Genomic DNA, 20,506 nt, shown 5'->3' with positions numbered 1-20,506 from the left:
GACATATTTTATTTCACTCATGAAGCTCTGGTAGATTTTTCTAGAGCATTGATTTACTTCAGAAAATAAAACATTTTAGAAAAAAGTTATGTTTTCCTTCAGCTTTTCCTCCTGTTTTATTTTTCAGTCCTTTCTTTCAGAATCTTGCATGCTTCAAATCACAAGGGACTATTTAATATGGTGTCTGTCCCTCTTTCTTTATTTGAAGAAATACCTTAACAGGACACATGCTGGCTGTTAGCCAAACAGCCAACATGCTCCCATTTTCAAGAACAATTTTATGCTTTCATTGGAAACACTGGCCAATAATACATTTTTCATCATCACTCACCATGTGAACAATATTTTGGCCAGTATGTTTCCAGGCAAGCTGAAATTATTAAGATGTATTCAACCCGTTTAGTTCTGCCCTCATGCTAGGCACAAAAGTTTCTTCTGAGCTGTTAAATAATACATTTTTATGCTGTAGCAGTGCAGTATCATTGAAACTCTCAACATTGCAAGCTGGGTAGTTGCAAATACTTAGGTTCACAAAATTGAACTCTTCTTGAAAATCCAGCAATAAGGTTTTCTTGACAATTTACCATAGCAGTTAACAATCACACACTTCTATTTCTAGGCAAATTATCTTCATTGCTGAAATCCTTTATGTTAAACACTATCTAAAATGTTTTATGCTGCAATTCTTCATGGGAAATGCCTTCTTACAGTACAATGCTTGTCACTGAAATTTAGAAAGCTTTAAAAAGACAGCAATGACAATGCAGGATTAATCTTTTATGTGATTCAATACATTTTTCCAGTGGTTATAAGGAGCACCCCTTTTTCAGACCTACACTCATCCAGCAATCTCACACAGCTTCAGTCGCAGCACTTGCTCAGCCCTACCAAGGTACTTCATAATCTCACTGCACCAAATATTCTTATTTCTTTAATTGCTGAAACCCTTTGGGAATAATTCCTGTATTTCTCTGGTTTTTAAAATGCTTCCACAGTGCTTCATATCAGTTTCTGAATTTGGAAAACAAAATATATTTCCAATGACACTTTAAGGTTGTTAGCTTTACTTCTTCTGATTTTCCAATTGCTACTTTGTCAAAACAGTTCTAATTAAAAAAAAAAAAACTGCAAGAATACAACATCTGATTTTTATGATAATCGCACAAATTTGTTGCACTGTGGGACTCTGCCTTCAACTACCTCTGACAAAGAAAACACATCTGAATCCCACTCCTAACAGCAAAGCATTAAATCAGATTTAATTAGCTGCCTATACAAATTGTTAAAATGAAGTGCAATAAATTTGTGTGATTATCATAAAAGTCAGTCATTCCAAAGAGTTTACTGTTATTCTTAGAGTAATGAAGAGGCTGCAATGTCTTTAAGGACCAATATGCAATAAAATTTTCTCACTGGCAGCCACTTTGTCACACATGCTCACATGCAGAGAAGGTAGCTTCTTCAGAAACACCATCAATATCCAAGACACAGTTTTATTTCCACTGCTTCAGGAGATGCTGCAGGTGTTCCATTTTTAATAACAGAACTGAAATATACACAGGCTACTAAGAAACAGTCTCCTTTGAAAAAGCCACTATTTGCAAGCAACTCAATTTCAAATAGAATGCCTGTTTCCACAAAGAAAGCAAACCTTTTTCTAAACAAACTTGAATTTTACAGAAAAAGATTAAATGATGGGAGAAATCAGTCCTGTGTGCATTAAGCATAAATGAATCTAAGTCTGCTTGTCATGATGGCTCTAAGAACACAGCACATATGAATAAGACAATATGGGGCAAAAAATGGTGGTAGGATAAATCTCAACTCCAGTTCTGCAAAGATTTGTGTCGGTTTTAATGGGATTACATGCAGCAGCAAAGAAAAACACAGCTGTAAGTATTCAAAGGACTGCAGCATTAAAACGGGTTCTGCTACTCACAAATGAAGGTATACACAATACTTACTGAAATTGCAAACCTTTTAAAACAAGCATTTCCAAATAGATACATTGCCAGAAGGTTAAAAAAAAAATAAAAATACTTGGCCACACAATTGTTTCCCAATTTATCGAAAAGAACTAGAACATTATGTTTACTGTATAATTTACTTTTATTGGAAGAACAGGGGGAGGAATAACAACTTTTCTGCTGAAGTCTACAATGTATTTCAATTTAGAAAATTCCACCTTCAGCCAAGTTACAAATAAACCATATTGTAGAACAAACAGTGCCACTATACACTGTCAGCCCAGTTAAAGTGCCCATAATTCCTTCCAGGAACAAGAATGTCAACAGTGAAGTATTACTCGTGGACTTAAAAAAGACAGAAAAATGCATGCCCAGAAACATAAAAAGCATTTTCCTTACATTGCTTAAATTAAAAGAAATCCAGGTGACAGAAGAAATTATAGGAAAAATATTTAAGAGTGATATGTATGTGTCTTTGGGAAAATCACTTTATAAGCACAGCAAATTTACTATAATTTCAAGCAGATTGAATACCTCCCCAAATCTGGGTACTTGCCAAAAAAGCAAGCAGTTGACTCCTTAAAGTTCAGTTTAACAAGAAGACCAAACCCCAAGAGGCCTAAGCTCAGGGGATAACATCCCACTATCCCTCCATCACCCTACAGCCAAAAATTGCAGTAACAGAGATGCAGGAAATCCACCTATAATTCCAGTCAGAAGCAAGGTGGCCAATTTGATGGTGTTTGAGTCCAGCTATTCCACACAGCTGTTAAACAATCTTAGATTAAGAAGGTCCCTGAATAAAAGTCTGTGTCTCAGAGGAAACAGTCTCTGCTGCACTGCCAAGCTTCAATTACAGGTCTCCTGGGCACACATTTTTAAATATTAGGAGACTAAATATATGAGCAATGACCAAATTTCCATTGTTCATTATCAGGAAGTTATGCACCATGCAGTGTGAAGCACCAGTCTTTTGCTCAGTTTCACATGCCTAAACACTTCCAAAATTTTTTGCTCATTCCCATTTTTAATGCCAGAATATCCTGAAGAAAAACATATTAACATGTGAAGATTTCACCATGTTTCAATAATGGGAGTGATCCAAGGGGATAAGAGGCCAACGACAGGAGGCAGATGACAGATGATAGAAAATATGTAGGTGAGGTCTAGGGCCAATGAAATGTAATAGCATACGGGAAAGTGAAGAAGCTGACCTTGGTTGCAAACGGAGGGGATATCCGGGGACCACTTTATCTTCAGGCAGCCGAAAAGCTAAAAAAGCAGCTCTGTCTATTAGGCATGGGTTTTACTACAAAATGAAACACTGATGACTCAATTCTATATGACTGGATCTTTGTGCTTGCTTCAAGTCTGAAGACATGAAAATATGCAATCATGCTTAAAGGCTGCAACCAACTGAAGAAGAGCTAAGTCAATGGTTAAAGATGATGGAGAGTCTCTGGTTTCTAAAATGAGAATATTTTTTGAATAGTCAATACCAGACAGCAAAGAAATAACCCTAGAATAACTTGATCAGGATCTCCATTATGACCTAGGAACCAAACAATACCTTTTGAGAGGCATGAAAGGATTCCTACTCAGCTATTTGCTAAAGCTTGCAGCAAACAAACAGGTTTTTGCCTTCTATTGCCTTAGACCCTGCAAATCCTCAGGAAGTAGAACTTTCCTGTTGAAGTCTGCAATATTATTAACTAATATTGTGCACTTAGATCTTGGGGGGAGGGTTGTTTTTTTTGGTGATATATTCAGACTCTCTTCATTGTTAGTATTTAAAGACATGAGGACACCAAAACTTGTTTTATTTTCAGTGGAATATAAAGCCATATGAGAATCTAATCCACAAAGACTTAAGGAAGGGGGCAAGAAGGGATATTTCTTCTTCCTGTCAATCAGCAAGAATTTGCTCTGAGTCTATAATCTCCCCCAGCTTTGAGCTTCCTCAGACATGATTTAGAGAAAGGAACCAATCAAGAAATGAAAATATTAAGGGGAAGATGACTCCAGAAACCAAGGAGACAATATACATTAGAAAAACCTCAGGAAAGGAAGAACAGTGATAATCCTCAATCACAGAGTGTGAACATGGTTCATATATTAGAAACCCTCTTACAGAGCATAAAGATCAGGTCTGCATTGGAATGTCACACAGAGCTAAAAGAAAAGCCTGACAAAAGACTGGAGGAGATGAGAGGGGATTTTCACCATTTCTTTTCTTAGTCCTGCCTAATATTACTTTCAACATCAGCAAGCAAAGCTTGAGGCGGAGCCCTCCAAAACCATATGGGATTTCATTGCTACAAGTAAATTAAAACATAATGTTTGGGGACCTGGACTCCCTTCGACAGTACAGAGACAGAGCAAAAACACTGGAAGCAACAAGAGAAAAGGAATAATGAAGTAGGAGAGAAAGAAAGAAGTAAAAACCCTGAGAAGCACCTGGAAGCTTTTTCAGCCTCCAACCTGAAGGAGGGAGGGCCTAATGCCACACATCTTGTAGCAACAGTGACAAACCTGTGCCTAAGCACTGCCACAGCAGCATCTGTACTTACAGGTGCCATGCAGTGACCACCTAGCACAGTCCATGTTTAGCCTGTCTGGAACACAGAGAACGTGAAAGAAAAACAAAATAATTGAAAAAATAATTACTTTTATAATTTTACAAGCAAATTCTTCATCTTCTGCACTATGAATAAGGCTGCAGACAGGTTCTTAAAGGTGCAAAAGACAACTTGTAACACAATCTCCAAACTTTCAGATTCACTGTTGATTAAATATTTTTGTCACTTCAGACTTTATTCCTAAACAACTATATTAAAAATAAGATAATTACAAAATATAGTATTGCACATCAGAAGCTATTTTTCCACAGTTTCCTATCCAAAATAGACTTAAATTAACAGAGGATACATTATTACTAGTACTCAAATACGATGGAATGCTTTTATAATATTAGGTTACATTAGGTTCCCTTAACTCAGGGAAGCACTTAAATCCATTCTTTTTTTCAGGAAAAGAAAAAGTCTTCCTGACTCAGACTCCAAAGCAGAAGTATGACATATCACAGAGCTACTACTTGGGCATACAGTAAAGATTTGATTGGTTTGTTTCACCAATTCTTGAACTCCACAGCAAGTCTTATTCCAGTAAGTATAAGAAATAAGCTAATTCAATTTAAAGTGCAATTCTTCTTTAAGAGTCAAGTGATCTCTACTTTTATACATAATTCTTGCAGAAAAACAGTCACAAGAAGAAACAGAAACATGATGACAAGAACTCTACACTTTTTGGTTATTCAGCAAGTTCACACAAAATATTAGCACTCACCAAAAAATAATATTCTGGTTCATATAGTTGTGAAAATGTTTCACTGATTCTGAAATGCTTCTGACATTCCTCACTATGAAATACATAGGCAGAGCAGAGGCTCTCCAAGTGTAAAACACCCTCCTTCATTTCTACAGGCTGTGTATTCAGTGCCAACACCACTGACATTCTAACACCAATATTATTTGCTAGCACATAGAACTTGAGGACAAAGAATTATAAAATGGAAAACTCAAGTGCTTTTTGTATTTAATTAATTAATCAAAAGTTCTGAGATTCAAAAGTTCTGAGATTCAAAAGCTGGTCTAGGTCATGTCCCTCTCTCTGGGCTGTAATTTTCCCTCACAGGATTTCCTTAAAACTGCATCCAATAAAAATTTTAAAAACCACATGCAATAGAGCATCTGACGCTTCCCCTGGGAGACCTTTCCGCAGGCAACAAATTGTTTTTCCTCAAGTTGGGATTTTCATTTCATTTCATCCCATTGCCTATTCTCATGGAAGCAAGGAGAAAAGGTCACAGCGAGGGCAAGAGATGGAAAAACCCAACCAAACAAAACAATCGCTAAACTACACTGAAAAAGTATGTTGATGAAAGGGAAACTGTCAAGGCAAGGGTTAACTTTAGTCACAATTTCCAAGCTTTTTCTTCTCCATTGGCATGGAAAAGTCACAGATGCACATGGATGTCTCCAAGAGGGGAAAAAACTGAATATTGAAAAATGACTGAAAAATTACCACTCCATAATTATGATTTTGGGATAAAAAGCAAAGCGCCATTGGAACTGCTTAACTTCCTACTGCCCAGAGGAGGAAGAAAACCTCTTTGAATCTTGTTATTATTTGAATCTTGAAAAGGTATCAGCCATATCTTCCACCTTCTAAAAACAAATGAAACCTACATAGTACACAGCACCACCTTCTTGTAACAGGAACATCGCACCATCTCTTACCCTGAAAAACCAATGAAAGATGTCGCCAAGGGAGATATCATAAAATATCAGATTTAGTCAATAAGTGTTTGTATTCCCTCACAACCTAATAAATACAGTATCTGGCTGTTTATTTCATATATCCTACAGCTAAACATTTTATTTACCTTTTATTCTTCCTTCTCTGTGGCTAGAAGGAATTAGTGAAAAGACTCTTTAAAAAATTAGTGTAAGACGTGTATGCAGACAGCTATTTTGAAAACATTACAAACACAAAACTCCTGTAGAATATCATACAAAAAGGATGAGAGAAGACTCACCACTAGTGTGAGTCACAGAAGCAAACATTTGTAAAAGATGTAAAAGTCCAAATCAGTACTTAAAGAAAAAGAATAGACACCTTCTAGAATTTATCTAGTCCCCACTGCTTTCAACAAAGAGACTGCCAAGTAACATCAGAAGAGGTGAATGTGAATTTGATCTCAGTCCTTCAGAATCTCAGAATCAAAAAAAAGGCATGGCAATAGCCACCAACAGCTACACATTAAATTCCCAATTCATTTAGAAAAGAAAACATAACTGATTTGTTAATCAACAAAAAAGAAGACAAAATGAGCTTGAAAGATTTCATGTGCCCTCATCAACAACTTCCTTTCGGCGCTGGGCCCGGAAATGGCGCTCGATGTTTATTGTCACTTCCCTCTGCAGATTCCGGCTGTTAGTTTTCCCAGCTGTTCTGATCCAAGGGTGTTGAAGTACCTGACGTGCTGTGTAGCGCTTCTGGGGATCCACTATCAACAGCCTGGTGATGAGGTCTTTTGCTGCTATTATGGAAGAAAGGAAAGGAGAGAGGGATGAAGCACAGTGGTGTGCAACATGCTCTCGGATGTGCAATCCTGTGCAATGTGCTCTAGCACAACCCTGCTTGAGCAGGGTATTTGAAACACATCACCTACCATGACCATTTCCAACCTTACCCATTCTGTATGGTGACAGTTATACCTGCACAAAATGCCCTTCTTAGAACTTTTTTCATTAGTTTTACCATGGTTTTTGTAACTATCCCCAGGAGTTATTCTAACAACTGCAGTTAGAGTTAGTGACAGAAAATATTAAATCTCCATGACTGATGTCATTCTCCCCTTCAGAAACAGAGGAGAAAGTGAAGGGAATTTAATCTCAAAAGTGTGCTGGAGGCATTGGGCTGTGTTCACATTCATAGGAATGAGCACTGGATATCATCTTATCTCTTATGAGGCATAAATGTTGTAAAATGCTGTGGAACAAGTCCTTTAAAAGACAGTATAGGGATTAAAGGAGTTCTAGGGTTTCTGATTTTGAAGAGTGCACAAAAGACACTGAACTAGCCTGTGAGAAAGAAAAAACTACTACGTGCCGACCCCACTGTCAATAGGAAATTGACACTGTGTTCTGCAGGGCAAGGATTTCATTCTCAGCTTTTGAGATTTTTTTTTATAGCATCTTTGCAATCTAACATAGCCCTTGAGATTATTTTGACACCTTTTTCTGCAGAGACACATAAACAAGATGAGAAAAATCCTTGCTTTTGCTTACAAAGGGAGGAATTGAGGACTCCATTAAAGCATTCTGAACTTTTGACAGCCGTTGATAGTACCAGTGCACTAAATTCACATTTAAAGCACAGATTCTCACAGGAGAGACCCATAAAACACCCCAAGTTGATCAAGCTCACTGCCCTGAAAAAGGGGAAGAAGACTGCCACTTCTCAGATCTACTGTAAGTGCAGAATCTTACCTGCAGAAATATTGTCCCAGTAAGGGGACAGGAACTCGTAGTGACCCAGCTGTATGATCTGAAACAGCTCCTCTTGATCACGGTCCTGACTGCGGAAAGGGGGAAAACCGCAGAGCAGGATGTAAAGAATCACACCAGCTGCCCACATGTCTACTTCAAGGCCATAGCCTAAGGAAGAAGGGACAAACCATGTCTTGTTTTAGAAAGAAAACTCACAACTGCAAGGAAACTGTTTCTTGGAAACAGAATGAAAAAGAAACACAGAATCTCTGCTCAGTTCCTCAAAGAGATGAGGTGAGCAAAAGAATGAGTGGCTGGTACACCATGCTTACAAGCTGCCTGTTAGCTACAGCTCTCACAGAGTCTCTCTTTTCCGAAACATCTTTCACAAACACTGTCTCACAAGGCCAGTTTCAACTGGAGACTAATTGGGAAAACAGGGCACGTATTTCTAAAATAGTAATCCTCAGATTCCCTTCAAAAAAGAACTAGGAGTGCCAAGTTTCCATTGAAATTGGATATAACTGGAGACGTGCAACCCAGCTCCACAGAACAAAAGCCAGAAATAGATTTGTTTGAGTCACCAACAAAACTCACTTCTCTCCAGGTTTTTGGAGATGAAATCTTCAAAATTCCTTGTGATGCAAAACATGTTTTGAAATGTTAAATAGTTTTAATGTACATGTTCACAATGATTTTGCATCATCAGGGGATTTGGAAAGTTGTTTGGATTACAGTAATGAAATGGGGCTGGCTACTCTTACGTTGTAATATGAACTTTTGGTCATTTGCCCCCCTTCAGCTATTATTATCTATGATATTTTATGGCTTATCTGCTTGGAAGTCAGTGATGTATTAGCACAGACACTAATAATGCAAATATAACTGATGTCACGCTCGTGTTTGTTAAAAACTAAGAGGTTTCCTTTCCCAAATTACACTGCTAGCCAACCTCCTACCCTGAAAAGATATTTCAGTATGTTGAAACATTCTGGACTACTTCCATTATTAGAAAGTTCAGCATAATTGAAGGATTTATGAGAAATTAAAAATATATACACTCACCCTTCTCAGCAAGTATTTCAGGAGCAACATACGTTGGTGTTCCACAGACAGTAAATATGGGTTTTGTAACCTGCTTAGCAAGGCCAAAGTCTGCCAGTTTCAGTGTAGTAGATTTATCTGCATTGTGCTGAACCTATATCCAAACAAAATACATATATATGTTCAGTCCAGATGCATTTTATAACAACAAAATATAAAGGAAGCAGAAAATTAAACAGGAGGAAGTTCTAATAATAGTACTAATAATGGAAACAGTCTTCAGAACATGGCTCTTTTCCCCCATACACAAAGAGGATGCATTTATTTAAGAGGATAAGCAATTATGGAAAAAAGAAAACTTTGCTCTACAAACTCTGGCGGACTGCAATTCCCAAGAAAATAATAGAAGGAACACAAAAAATAACCAAGAGTCAATTAAATACTATTATTTCCTCTTGAGAAAATAAACTGTTCTTTTTCCCTGGGAAAGCAAAGAAGAATGCTGTGGACTTCAATGCAATGAGCCCATGTAAGCTACTGATTTTGTGTTTTAGCTCCAGATAGCAACTAAGTACCACACAACTGTTCAGTCACTCATCCCCCATCTGCCCACAGTGGGATGGGAAGGAGAACCCAAAAAGCAGTGGGATGAGATAAGAAAAATTTAATAACTGAAATTATTAAAGTATAATAATAACAATTTATTAAAGTATAATAATAACAGTAGGAATGTCAACAACTAATAATAATGAGAAGGGGGGACAGGGAGAGAGAACAAGAGCAAGAGCAAGAGAAAGGAATAAAACCCAAGAAAAACAAATGCTGCACAATACAATTGCTCATTGCTCACTGATGCCCAGCCCATCCCCCAGCACAACCCAGCAACTCCTGGCCAACTCTCCTCAGTTTATTTACTGAGCATAATGTTCCATGGCATGGAATATGCTTTTGGGTCAGCTGCCCTGGCCATGCTCCCTCTCAACTTTTGGTACACCTGCTACCTGGCAGAACATGGGACACTGAAAATTCCTTGACTTAGGATAAGCAATGCTGAGCAACAACCAAAACATCAGTGTGTTATCAATGTTATCCTCATACTAAATCTAAAATACAGCACTGCACCAGCTAAAACCAGGACACATGGAAAGTGTATCTCCATCATAGTGGTCTAACAACAAAATAGAAACCAATAAAAGCTTTATGTTCTTTCCAAATTACTCTGCTACTCTACCTGCTGCCCTGAAACTAGGTTATTAATGGTCACCATACAGCGAGAGTTACAGAAATAGGTTCATGCAGACTGACCTTCGAATTGGGTCTTTTCAGCAGTTCCCATCTCCTACATCCACCTGGCAAGTAGTCAAAACACCTTCTCCAATTCTAATTTTGTATGCACTGGTCTTTAGTATTACTTTATAGGCAGTTAATGAAGGGTTATTTTAAGAAATGCAATGTTAATGACATAGACAGTGGGATTGAGCACACCCTCAGCCAGCTGGCAAGCAACACCAGGCTGAGTGATGAGTTTGACATGTCTGGAGGATGGGATGTCATCCTGAACAAGCACCTGAACAAGCTCAAGAAGGTTGAGCCTTGTGAGGTTCAGCAAGGACAAGTGCAGGATCCTACACCTGAGCTGAGGCAATCCCTGGTATCAATACAGACTGGGTTATGGATTGAGAGCAGCCCTGAGAAGAGCAATTTTGGGTAGCTGGTGGATGAAAAACTGGAATGAGCTGGCAATGTGCAGTTGCAGTCTAGAAAGCCAACCATATATCCTGGGCTGCATCCAAAGCAGTATGGCCAGCAGGCCAAGGGAGGGGATTCTGTCCCTCTGCTCTGCTCTGGTGAGACCTCAACAGGAGAGCCACGTCCAGCTCTGGGGTCCCAGCACAGGAAAGACATGGACCTGTTGCAGTGAAACCAGGGGAAGGCCAGGAAAGAGGGATGGAGCACCCCTCCTGTGAGGAAAGGCTGCAAGAGTTGTGGTTGTTCAGCCTGAAGAAAAGAACGTTCCAGACAGACCTTACTGTGGCCTTTCAATAACTAAAGGGGGCTTAAAAGTAAGATGGGGACAGGCTTTTTAGCAGGGCCTGTAGCAATAAGACAAGGGACAGTAACTTTAAACTGAAGGAGAGTAGATTTGGACAAGATACTAAAAAGAAATATTTTATGATGAGGGTAGCAAAATACCAGAATAGGATGCCCACAGAGGTGGTAGGTACTCTATCCCTGAGAACACTCCAAGTCAGGCTGGACAGGGTTCTGAGCAATCTGCTCTAGTTGAGATGTCCCTGCTCATTACAAGGGCTTGGGCCAGATGACCTTTAAAGGTCTCTTCCAACTCAAGCCATTCTAAGATTCCATATTCAAAGGCAAAGTCATAAACAATGAAGCAGTATAATTAAATAAATCACTATGCTTAAAACTAGTGACTGACACTCAAATATTCTTTGAGAAGTAAAAAAAGTCATTAATTTCCTTTAAATGAAAAATTGTTTGTCCCTGGAATTATGGGGAACAGATCAGCAGCTAAAATGTCTACAAAAAAGGCAAGTAAACCTGGACTCGGTTTTGAATGGACAAACTGGAATATAATGTGACAGGTATACTCCGTGCTTTAATATCTCATACTTCACCATCCTGAATTAAGAAAGCCATGATGGCTTTCTTAATTCAGGATGGTCTCTATTACCAGATAACTAAAGACACAGATGTGACAACATTTGCTCTTATACATTGCAGTTGACTAATCTTTATGGAAACTGTAAGCATGCATTCAATTTTGATTAAGCAAAATGGGTTCAGTTCCAACTTTGGTGGGTTTTTTCTTCTTCTTTTTAAGAGACAAAAAAGGATTGCACTACAAAATAATACAGTAAAGCCTACTAATCCCTTTTAACCTTTTTTCTTTTTAAATGCACAAAACTGGGAGGAGTGACGGATGCCCCAGAATGTTATGTGGCCATTTAGAAGGGTCTCAACAGATCTGAGAGACAGGCAGGGCAAAACCTTTTGAAATTTAACAAAGACAAGTGCAGGCTCCAAAACCTGGGCAGGAATAACCCATGCATCAGTACAGGCAGGGAGCTGACCAGCTGGAAAGCAGCTCTGCAGAGAAGGAGCTGGGGGTCCTTGGGGACAAGAAGTTTTCCATGAACCAGCAGTGCCCTTGTGCACGCTTCTAGTTTTGATTAAGCAAAGTATTTTGGCCTTTTTTTTTTTTCTGCTCTTCCATGTAAAAATATTTTTACTTGAAAAAGTAAACTTTTTCAAAGTTTACTACAACCATGCAGTCAAAACTTCTGCAAGAAGCAGCTAAAATGCCACAGCCATTTTCTCTATTATATTAGGCAACTATGTAACAATCTTTTGCTATCATACACTGTGGACACAAACTGACAAAAATGACAAAAAAATTATAAAAATAACACTTGTTTTGTAGAACAACATCTATCTATAGAATTTATATTCTACCAATAGGGGTAATTGTAGTAAGATGTTCCAAAAATTCACAACTGAAATGCTCAATTTTATATGCAATACAAAAATAGGAGCATGAATGTATTTTCCTATTCTATATATATATATATTTTTTTTTTTTTAATTCTATAAGAAAAGCATGTCACATGGAATTTCAACTACACTGCATGCTACTGTACTAAGACAAACGATACTGAAACTGTTTATATATATTTTTAGAAAACAGCAGGGTGGTGGGAAGGGTGGAGAACACAATGGTCTTAATCCCAAAATCTTCACAATTTTGCTTTGTAAAATGCACTGTTGCACTTTTTCTTTTCTAAAGATGCCAGACTCCTAATCTCCCATTACAGCACAAGGTGGCAACACAGCACCATCTGTTCTTTCAGGACAAAACCACTGAGCTCCCACTTTACTTAACAAGGGAGCAGGTAGGAACAGCAGGCACGGTGGGTAAATTTTCACAACTTTGTGACAATCACTTCAGAGACAACATGTAGCCTGTCAGCAAGCCTGAAAATCTCACCCCAGAACTCAGCAGCTTCACTAACACTGTGCTCAGAACAACACAGTCAGCTCAGAGAATTCCCTTCATCCCCAACTTCCTACTGTCTGGTCTACCTTTCCATCAGCTGACATCATCTTGAGTATGCAAGTATGCTTCACTGTAGAAACAAAAGCTTCTCAGATTCTTTTTCATCATTCCCAAGGCCAGGCTACTACCTCATAGAAGTATTACAGAAATGCACAACCTGCTCAAGAGAAATCAAACCTCTGACATCCACAGCATGTATTCCATGCAATGGTGAGAACAAAGCAAAAAAAATGCTGCCTGCCTATAGACTAAATTGAGGTAAGAAGGACCAGTACACTTCATACACTTGCTATAGACAGACAACTTAGGCCATAGAAATACAGCGTCTGGTGGCCTTGGACTAAAGGCAGTCAAGTCAATTGCACACTACTTACTCAAATATAGATGATGTCAGAATATTTAATATTGCCTGAGGATTTCTAGCTATGCCAGCCATACAACCAGAAGATTATAATATAAGGGCAAATTCATTTTCAAAGGGAAAAAAAAAAAAATCTGTCTCCTTCTGTCCTGTCTGTGGATGACTCCCAGTAATTAATGGTCTTGTTTGATTTCATATTTACCTTGTAAAATCCATCAGTGTGCTTAGATAATGATTTAAGACATTAATAGTTCTCTGTACGCACATGTATATAGCAGTACAGATTCTTGTTATGTTCATCATGAAAGCCAGTTAACCCATGTGACATTTTGTATATGGGAAACAGATAGAGCTTAAGAAAAATTACTGCTTACACATTTGAGTTTCAGACATCCCTTGCTGCTAGCTAGAAGAATCTCTATGAAAAATCTTACAGAAAATTCTGAAAGTTATGACAGGTAAGCGGTTAAACAGGAGTTTGACTCACATGCACTCAGGAAACTGGCAGTGCTTTGTATAAATGTAAATAGTGTTGGAAAATGGACAGTCCTTTGTATATATGTAAATAGTGTCACAAAGTTCAAGGGCAGAAAGGCTATACTTGAAGTTCTCACACATATACAAAAACTTGAGAGACAGAAAAAGAAGCAGGGGGGGAATCTCAAATGCATAAAAAACTATAACATTTATGAAGTTGACAGTTGAAGAACTAGCACATTAGCATGCGAGGGAAATGTACAATGAGATGAGTACACAATGACAAATACAGCCCTCTCCCTTACCCCTAAAAAGGGGTGACTTTATGTCTTTTACAGCTACAACATGGAAAAACAACTCCACATTTTGGGCATTAATTTCTCACTCAAAAGTGAAGAAATGCCAGCAGCTGTAGAATTAAACAGTCCCTTAACTAAAAACCTTGCCAGAAAATCTTGCTCCATGAGGTAGCATGAAAGAAGTGACTGGCTTCACTTGTGAGACCAAACACACCACATTGCCCATCCTTGGCAGCAAAGGTTTTCTTGCTGAACACCTAGTCCTAGATGAGGTGATTCTGTTAGCAGATGGGAGGGAGTCGTAGCAGCTGTCTTCACACCAGCTGTCAAACAGATTTTGTTTTTGTAGCGCAAGTCATCACCCTTCTGCCTCTCAGCTATGCTGCGAGGAGCCTGATCAATGCAGGCAGACACAGTAGTGAAAGAGGGAGGGGAAAAAGCAGGAAGGATGATGGTGGCCTGGCACAGAAGTTTATAACTAGAGAACAGTTCCATAAGAGAAACTGAAGTGCAGTGAAGTAATAGCTACATCAGGTTTCCAACTTTCTCTTGTGCCAATAATTTTACAAGTTACTAGACATCAAAGTATATTTCTATCTTTTCCTCTGTGAGGACAGAAACTGTTTTCCTTCTTTCCCTAATGGCTTATTTTCATGAAATACTTTTTCCCAGACTGCTGCTTGTCATCTCTTATGACAATTAGCCAATATGTTTAAAAGTCATTAGGAACAGGGTTAGATTCTCACACAAAGCAGGTTCAGAATAGACATACACATTTCCTTAGTAAAATAGACCAAGGATCCTTACTCTTCCACTTCCCATTTTCTTGAAGGGGAAAAACAGTAGATAAAGATTAGAAGATCACCTGACTAAAAGATGACCCAAAATAGGACAAAAAAGTCAACAGCCTAAAAGTACATATTTATATTTTGACATTTGTGTAAAAAGTCTAGGAAGACTAATTCAGATTTAAACATCCTCAGTGTAAAAAGAGATATCCCACAAACAGGGACATCTCTGCAGGATGCTGGAACTTGAAGCACTTTGCTTCATCTCCTGATGCTCCGGCTCCACCAACAGTCAATGAACCCATGAAATTGCTTCAATGCTGTTTGTTACTGTTCAGTACTGGCTGATGGAAAGATTAGTGGCAGCTCTCCTTCCAACTTTGCTGCACCAGGCACTCTAAGGACACAGAGGCAGCACACTAAAAAGACAGAAACCCCAGAATCTTGCTCAAATGGCCTGTCTTCATAGGAATACTTATTAGATAGCAGGTGACCTATTCAATACTATCAGGAGCATGGTTGAATAGACTTGCTTTTCAAAAGTGTACTTTGTGTACATGGTATCTAATACAGGTGCGCACAGAAAATTAACAGCAAGTTGAAACTAGAAGAGGTAAAATTTTATTTCCTTCAGTGTTTAGGTAACACTGTTCTTGTACCAAAAAATACCTACAGTCTGGGAGCTGCTCTGTCCTTGAAAATTGTATTCTGACTTTCAGAAGGGGCAACACGATTATTTCAGAGCTACACAATGCTGCCACTGCCCAGCATTCTCTGTTTTGCAGTTTTGTGAACTAAATGTGAAAACAATCGGAGCAGACCTTTATCTTGCCCTTCTTTGCTTATCTACATCACTGTGATGATTATGTATTAGGGAGGAAAATGAAGCATCAGATCTCAGGTGTTTCACTGAGCACTAGCTTATTTTCAGCAAATAGGAAAGAGCAGGACCTGGTTCATAATGGAAAATCAGCTTCTGAAAAAAGCCATGCAGTTCTATGTGAAGTTTTGTTCAACTTTGTACAAATGAAACACAAAGTCAGGGCCCACAAGCCCACTTCTTCCTGCAAACAAGCCAGTTGCATTCACTGCATTCAGAGTTGCATTCATTCCTTAATTTACACAGAGATCACACACAAAGATTTACATTACACACCAAAGATTTTCATTAAACTAAGCAGGATTCATAGCAGGACCTAATAAAGATGCTATTGCTAGTTTAAAGGTTTGGGAGCAAACTGTTCCAGCCCAGCCTTTTGCAGCCTCTGCATTATCCTTGAGGCTACACTGCTGCTTTTCTCCAGAAATTCACACTGATCCCTGTGCAAAATTAATTTTCTTAAAAGCACTGAATGGCCCATAGGACTAAATCTATTATTTTGTTTGGCTAACCTTGAACTTCCAAAAAGCTGATAAAATCCAATTTATTAGAGACTGGCAAATACTTGTTATTTATCTGTTTATCAGGAAATTTGGAACCCTAAAACAAAAGCATAACACACACTTAGCAAGGGAGAGTTGTTTACTGTTACAGTCTACAATGTGAAGTTCTGTAATTGTGAAGTGTCAATATTACAAACATTTCTATGCGTATTCACACATGTCAATAACTCTATTGACTTCAGTGCTGGATGCAAAGAATACAGCCTCAGAAAGGTGATGGAAAAAAGAATTTTTCTCTTTGGCATGAAGTTACTATTTGAGCTGACTTTAATGCTGTATTCACCAAAACATCTTACTGTCCGATTATTTCCATCAACTGCATAATATTTCTGTTTCTAAGCAAAGAAATTGTCACAAGATAGAAATCACTATATTAGAGGACTAGCACACTAGTCTGCAAGATATACAAATGCAGTGGACATAAAGTCCAACAAATAAATAAGATAATTTAGCAATTTTAATAACCTTTAGTATGCAAGGAAGATGCTTTATGATTCATCCTTGGATGCCTAAAAGTCAGATGCTAAGTAACAGATTTGACTTCTGAAAAATACAAATGCTCACTACCTGAACATCTGATGATTTTTACTTTAATTCCTTTCTACAACCACTGCTATCTGCAATGCACAGCAGATCTATGTAAAACAAACTGCAATTGTAATTTCACTCCAAAATTGTACCCATTTTTTCAAGCAGTCCTGCCACAGTACATTATTTCTGTATGGGATTTGCTTAAAACAATTCAAAGAACTGTAATTGGAAGGAAAATAAATTCAATTCCTGCACAAATGCAAATGTTTGACAATACTTACCAAGAGATTCTCTGGTTTGAGGTCCCTGTGGACAATATTCTTGCTGTGAATATAAACCAGGGCTTCACACAGGTCAGCGATCATGACAGCAGCATCATGCTCTGTGAACTTCACACTTTCTATAATTGCATCAAATAAGTCCCCTCCTGGAACATACTCTAAGATTAAGTAGATCTCAGCTTCTGTCTCATACACCTCAATTAAGCTTACTATATTGGGATGAGAGAGACTCCGAATAATGAGGATTTCACTTTCCATCATGTCCTCCTTCCCCATCAGCTTGGATTTATCAACAATTTTCATTGCATAGATCTGATTGGAATCACAGTGGCGACATTCCTTCACCACTGCAAAGTTCCCATCCCCAATAGTTCTGCCAATCTCATAGTGTTTTTCCACATCAGTTCTGCTTTTAATGGCATGCCTCCGGCTTGTGCTTTCCAATCCCTGAGTTTTGTTGTCTTCTTTATTCACTCTGCGCTCCCCTGTTTTTTCTCGTCGCGTCATGTCACTCTCTCTACATGTGCCATTCCCCTCTCTTCTGGCAGTTTCCTCTTTAGCCCTTTGTCCCTCTCTGCCCTCTCTATGTGTTTTAGACATTTTCTCAGCATCCCTCAGAGTGTCTTTCTTTAGCCAACCACTTTGGTTCATTACACAGCTACTTCCATTATCTTCCTTCACTTCATAAGATAGCTGGAGCCCTTCTACAGCATTCTTCCTGATTTTTACTACTTCCTTCCCATGGTTTTCATGCTTCTCCACATCCCTTTCTTTCTCAGTGTTCCTTTTTTGCTTCTCCAGCCCTTCATTAACAATCCTATGTAGCGGCTTCCACATCCTCCTACCGCAATTATCTTTCCAGCCAACTTCCTCACCCTCCAGACATGTGTCAGGAGACTTTCGGTTGTTCCTGACTTTTGTATTTCTTTCTACGTGGTACCTCTGACACATGCCTGTGTTCAAGTCTCTATTCTCAAACGAGGCCTCAGCCTGCCTTTCCCTCCGTAACTTTTCTCTGGCCTGCCTTTCCTGTTCGCATTTCTCACACCTCGGCACCTCCTCAGAACTCTCTTCTAAGCCGTCCTCAGAACTCCTCTCATGCTTAAGGTACCTTTCACTTTCCCGTGTGTTCCTAGAAGGTTTCACTCCATGCTCACCACCCCAGCTCTCTCTAGTCCACTTTTTTTTGGTTCTCATTTTTTCCTCTTGTTTTGTCTTGGCTTGACTTTTTCCTTCATGTCCACCTACCAGCTGGGAAGACAAGCCATCGCTGCAGTTCTTGGTCATTTCTGTCTCATCAAAGCCACTGTCTACTTTCGAGGCCTTGTCATACAGCCTGCTCTTCAGTTTTTGGGACTGCTCCTCATTTGTCTGAATGGCAGCAGTGGGAGCATAAGGATTTTCAGGATAAAGTTCTTGTAATACCACCTCCAGGTCCTTCAAAGTGAGGGGCTCCTTCCCCATAGCAATGAACGCATCACCTTCCCTGAAGAACTCAGAAACACTTCGGATCTCTCTGCCTCTCAGATTGTATAGCTTTCTCACACGGTCATTCTTCCAACGAGGAAATCCCAGAGCTTCTGAAATGTCAGCCATCAGCTGCTCAAAGGTCTGGACTGATCTCCTGTTGAGAAGCAAGGTTATCCTCCGGAGCGTGCGTCCCCCAGGTTTCACCACTGTAATTATCCTTGGCTTCACAGGACTGTGCTCTGAATGTATCGTGTGAAAACCATTGTGGGGACTGAAAAATGAGGACCTGTGGCTGCTTTCACCCAAACATGGTTTTTCATAGTTTCCACGACCAACAGGAGGACAAGTCCCATGCAGTTTCCTCTCTTTTACTTTTGAGCCTGCTTTGCGTGGCGAATGGTCCAATAAGCCTTGGCGTCCTAAGGCAAACAAAAAGCAGGAATATTTATCATTTTGCATCAACAGACCTCTTGCAGCAATAGTTTTCTATGTGTCAGTGCATGTGATCTCAGAGAGTAAGGGTAGGTGACTTCAAGGTTTATAAAGAACTTTTAATTACCACTAAGGAGTATCTCTACATAGTGTAATTCCGGCATTGTCAGTTTGTGAGAAAATCTAAATTCATTTTGTGACAGGGGAATGTCATAAAAAAAATAATAATATTGAACAGAAATAGGTATTTCTTCTAAATCCTCACATCTTTTAGAAATCCTCAAAGAACAGCAGAATTGCATCCAGATTGATTAGTATTCTTTTATTAATACATCTTCCATAAACTCACTCAATTCCTTTCTGAACCCAATTGCAATTTTGGCCTCTGTAAACCCTGTGGCAACAAGCTGCAGAACTACACTGCATGAGTAAGATAAACTAATTACTTGTGTTTTAAAATTACTACCAGATGGCACTCTATATGCAACCTTACATTTTTACAAATAATTATCTCCTCTTCATCTTCCCTGGACCTTCTATAACAAGTTAAATAAATTCTTTTTAAAAAAACTTACTTTTGCTATAATTTTTACTGTAATTTTATAGGTCATCTAATAGCAATGTAATTTAGTCTTTTGCCTTAAAGAAAGGCCATCTTATTTTGGTTTGATAATTGGAGTCATGGTTTTCAATATTTTGGGTTGACTTTTTTAGTCTAAAAATTATGTGAAGTCACACAAAGTTCTGAGTATTCTCTGGGGATAGCGACATTTCATCTTAGAACATCATCAAAGAAAACGGCACCATTTGTTACGCATAATTGCGAAACAGAAGAACTGAAAACATAACATATGGTTATGGACAAACCAAGCTATAACACAATTCCCTGCCTATCAACAATAAGCTCATGTCCCCCAAAAGTATTCTGAGCTGCTGTACTTGCTAGGATTAAAACCTGCTTACAATGCATTTATTTTCAGCCTCAAGAAATGTACTTTCAGAATGAGATTGCAGAGTGTTTCTGCCTCCATTTAATAGCCTTGCTCTTCAGCTGGGAATAAACATTCAATATATACAAGCTAATATGACCAGGACAAAAGGATGGTTAACGAATCATTACAAGGAAATTTCTGTACACCAATGGCTTATCCCCCAGAAAATCAGGTCCATTTTCACAATTACTGTGATTTCATAGTCACGGTGCAGTGGCCAAATCCTCAAAGGAAAATCTGCACGTATCAGCATTTCTCTTGGTGTTAGGCTCATGCCTACTACATTTTGG

The 20,506-nt window shown here is 38.7% G+C and overlaps 1 protein-coding gene across 1 annotated transcript in view; it reads right to left on the bottom strand.

Moving 5' to 3' along the window:
- Positions 1 to 1,836: 1,836 nt before the first annotated feature.
- Positions 1,837 to 20,506, bottom strand: part of DCLK3 (doublecortin like kinase 3) — a 30,584-nt gene continuing 11,914 nt past the window's right edge. The window contains exons 2-5 of the mRNA XM_059849036.1: positions 17,323 to 19,211; positions 9,086 to 9,218; positions 8,021 to 8,188; positions 1,837 to 7,068 (exon numbers count right to left, since the gene is read on the bottom strand). Of these exons, the coding sequence (XP_059705019.1) occupies positions 6,872 to 7,068; positions 8,021 to 8,188; positions 9,086 to 9,218; positions 17,323 to 19,211 (2,387 nt within the window). The 3' untranslated portion in view covers positions 1,837 to 6,871. The remainder of the gene's footprint in view (positions 7,069 to 8,020; positions 8,189 to 9,085; positions 9,219 to 17,322; positions 19,212 to 20,506) is intronic.

This window comes from Haemorhous mexicanus, chromosome 1, assembly GCF_027477595.1.
Source record: "Haemorhous mexicanus isolate bHaeMex1 chromosome 1, bHaeMex1.pri, whole genome shotgun sequence".
Classification (NCBI taxonomy): domain Eukaryota; kingdom Metazoa; phylum Chordata; class Aves; order Passeriformes; family Fringillidae; genus Haemorhous; species Haemorhous mexicanus.
The sequence above is the reverse complement of the archived record's forward strand: the minus strand, read 5'-3'. Positions and strand labels throughout refer to the sequence as shown.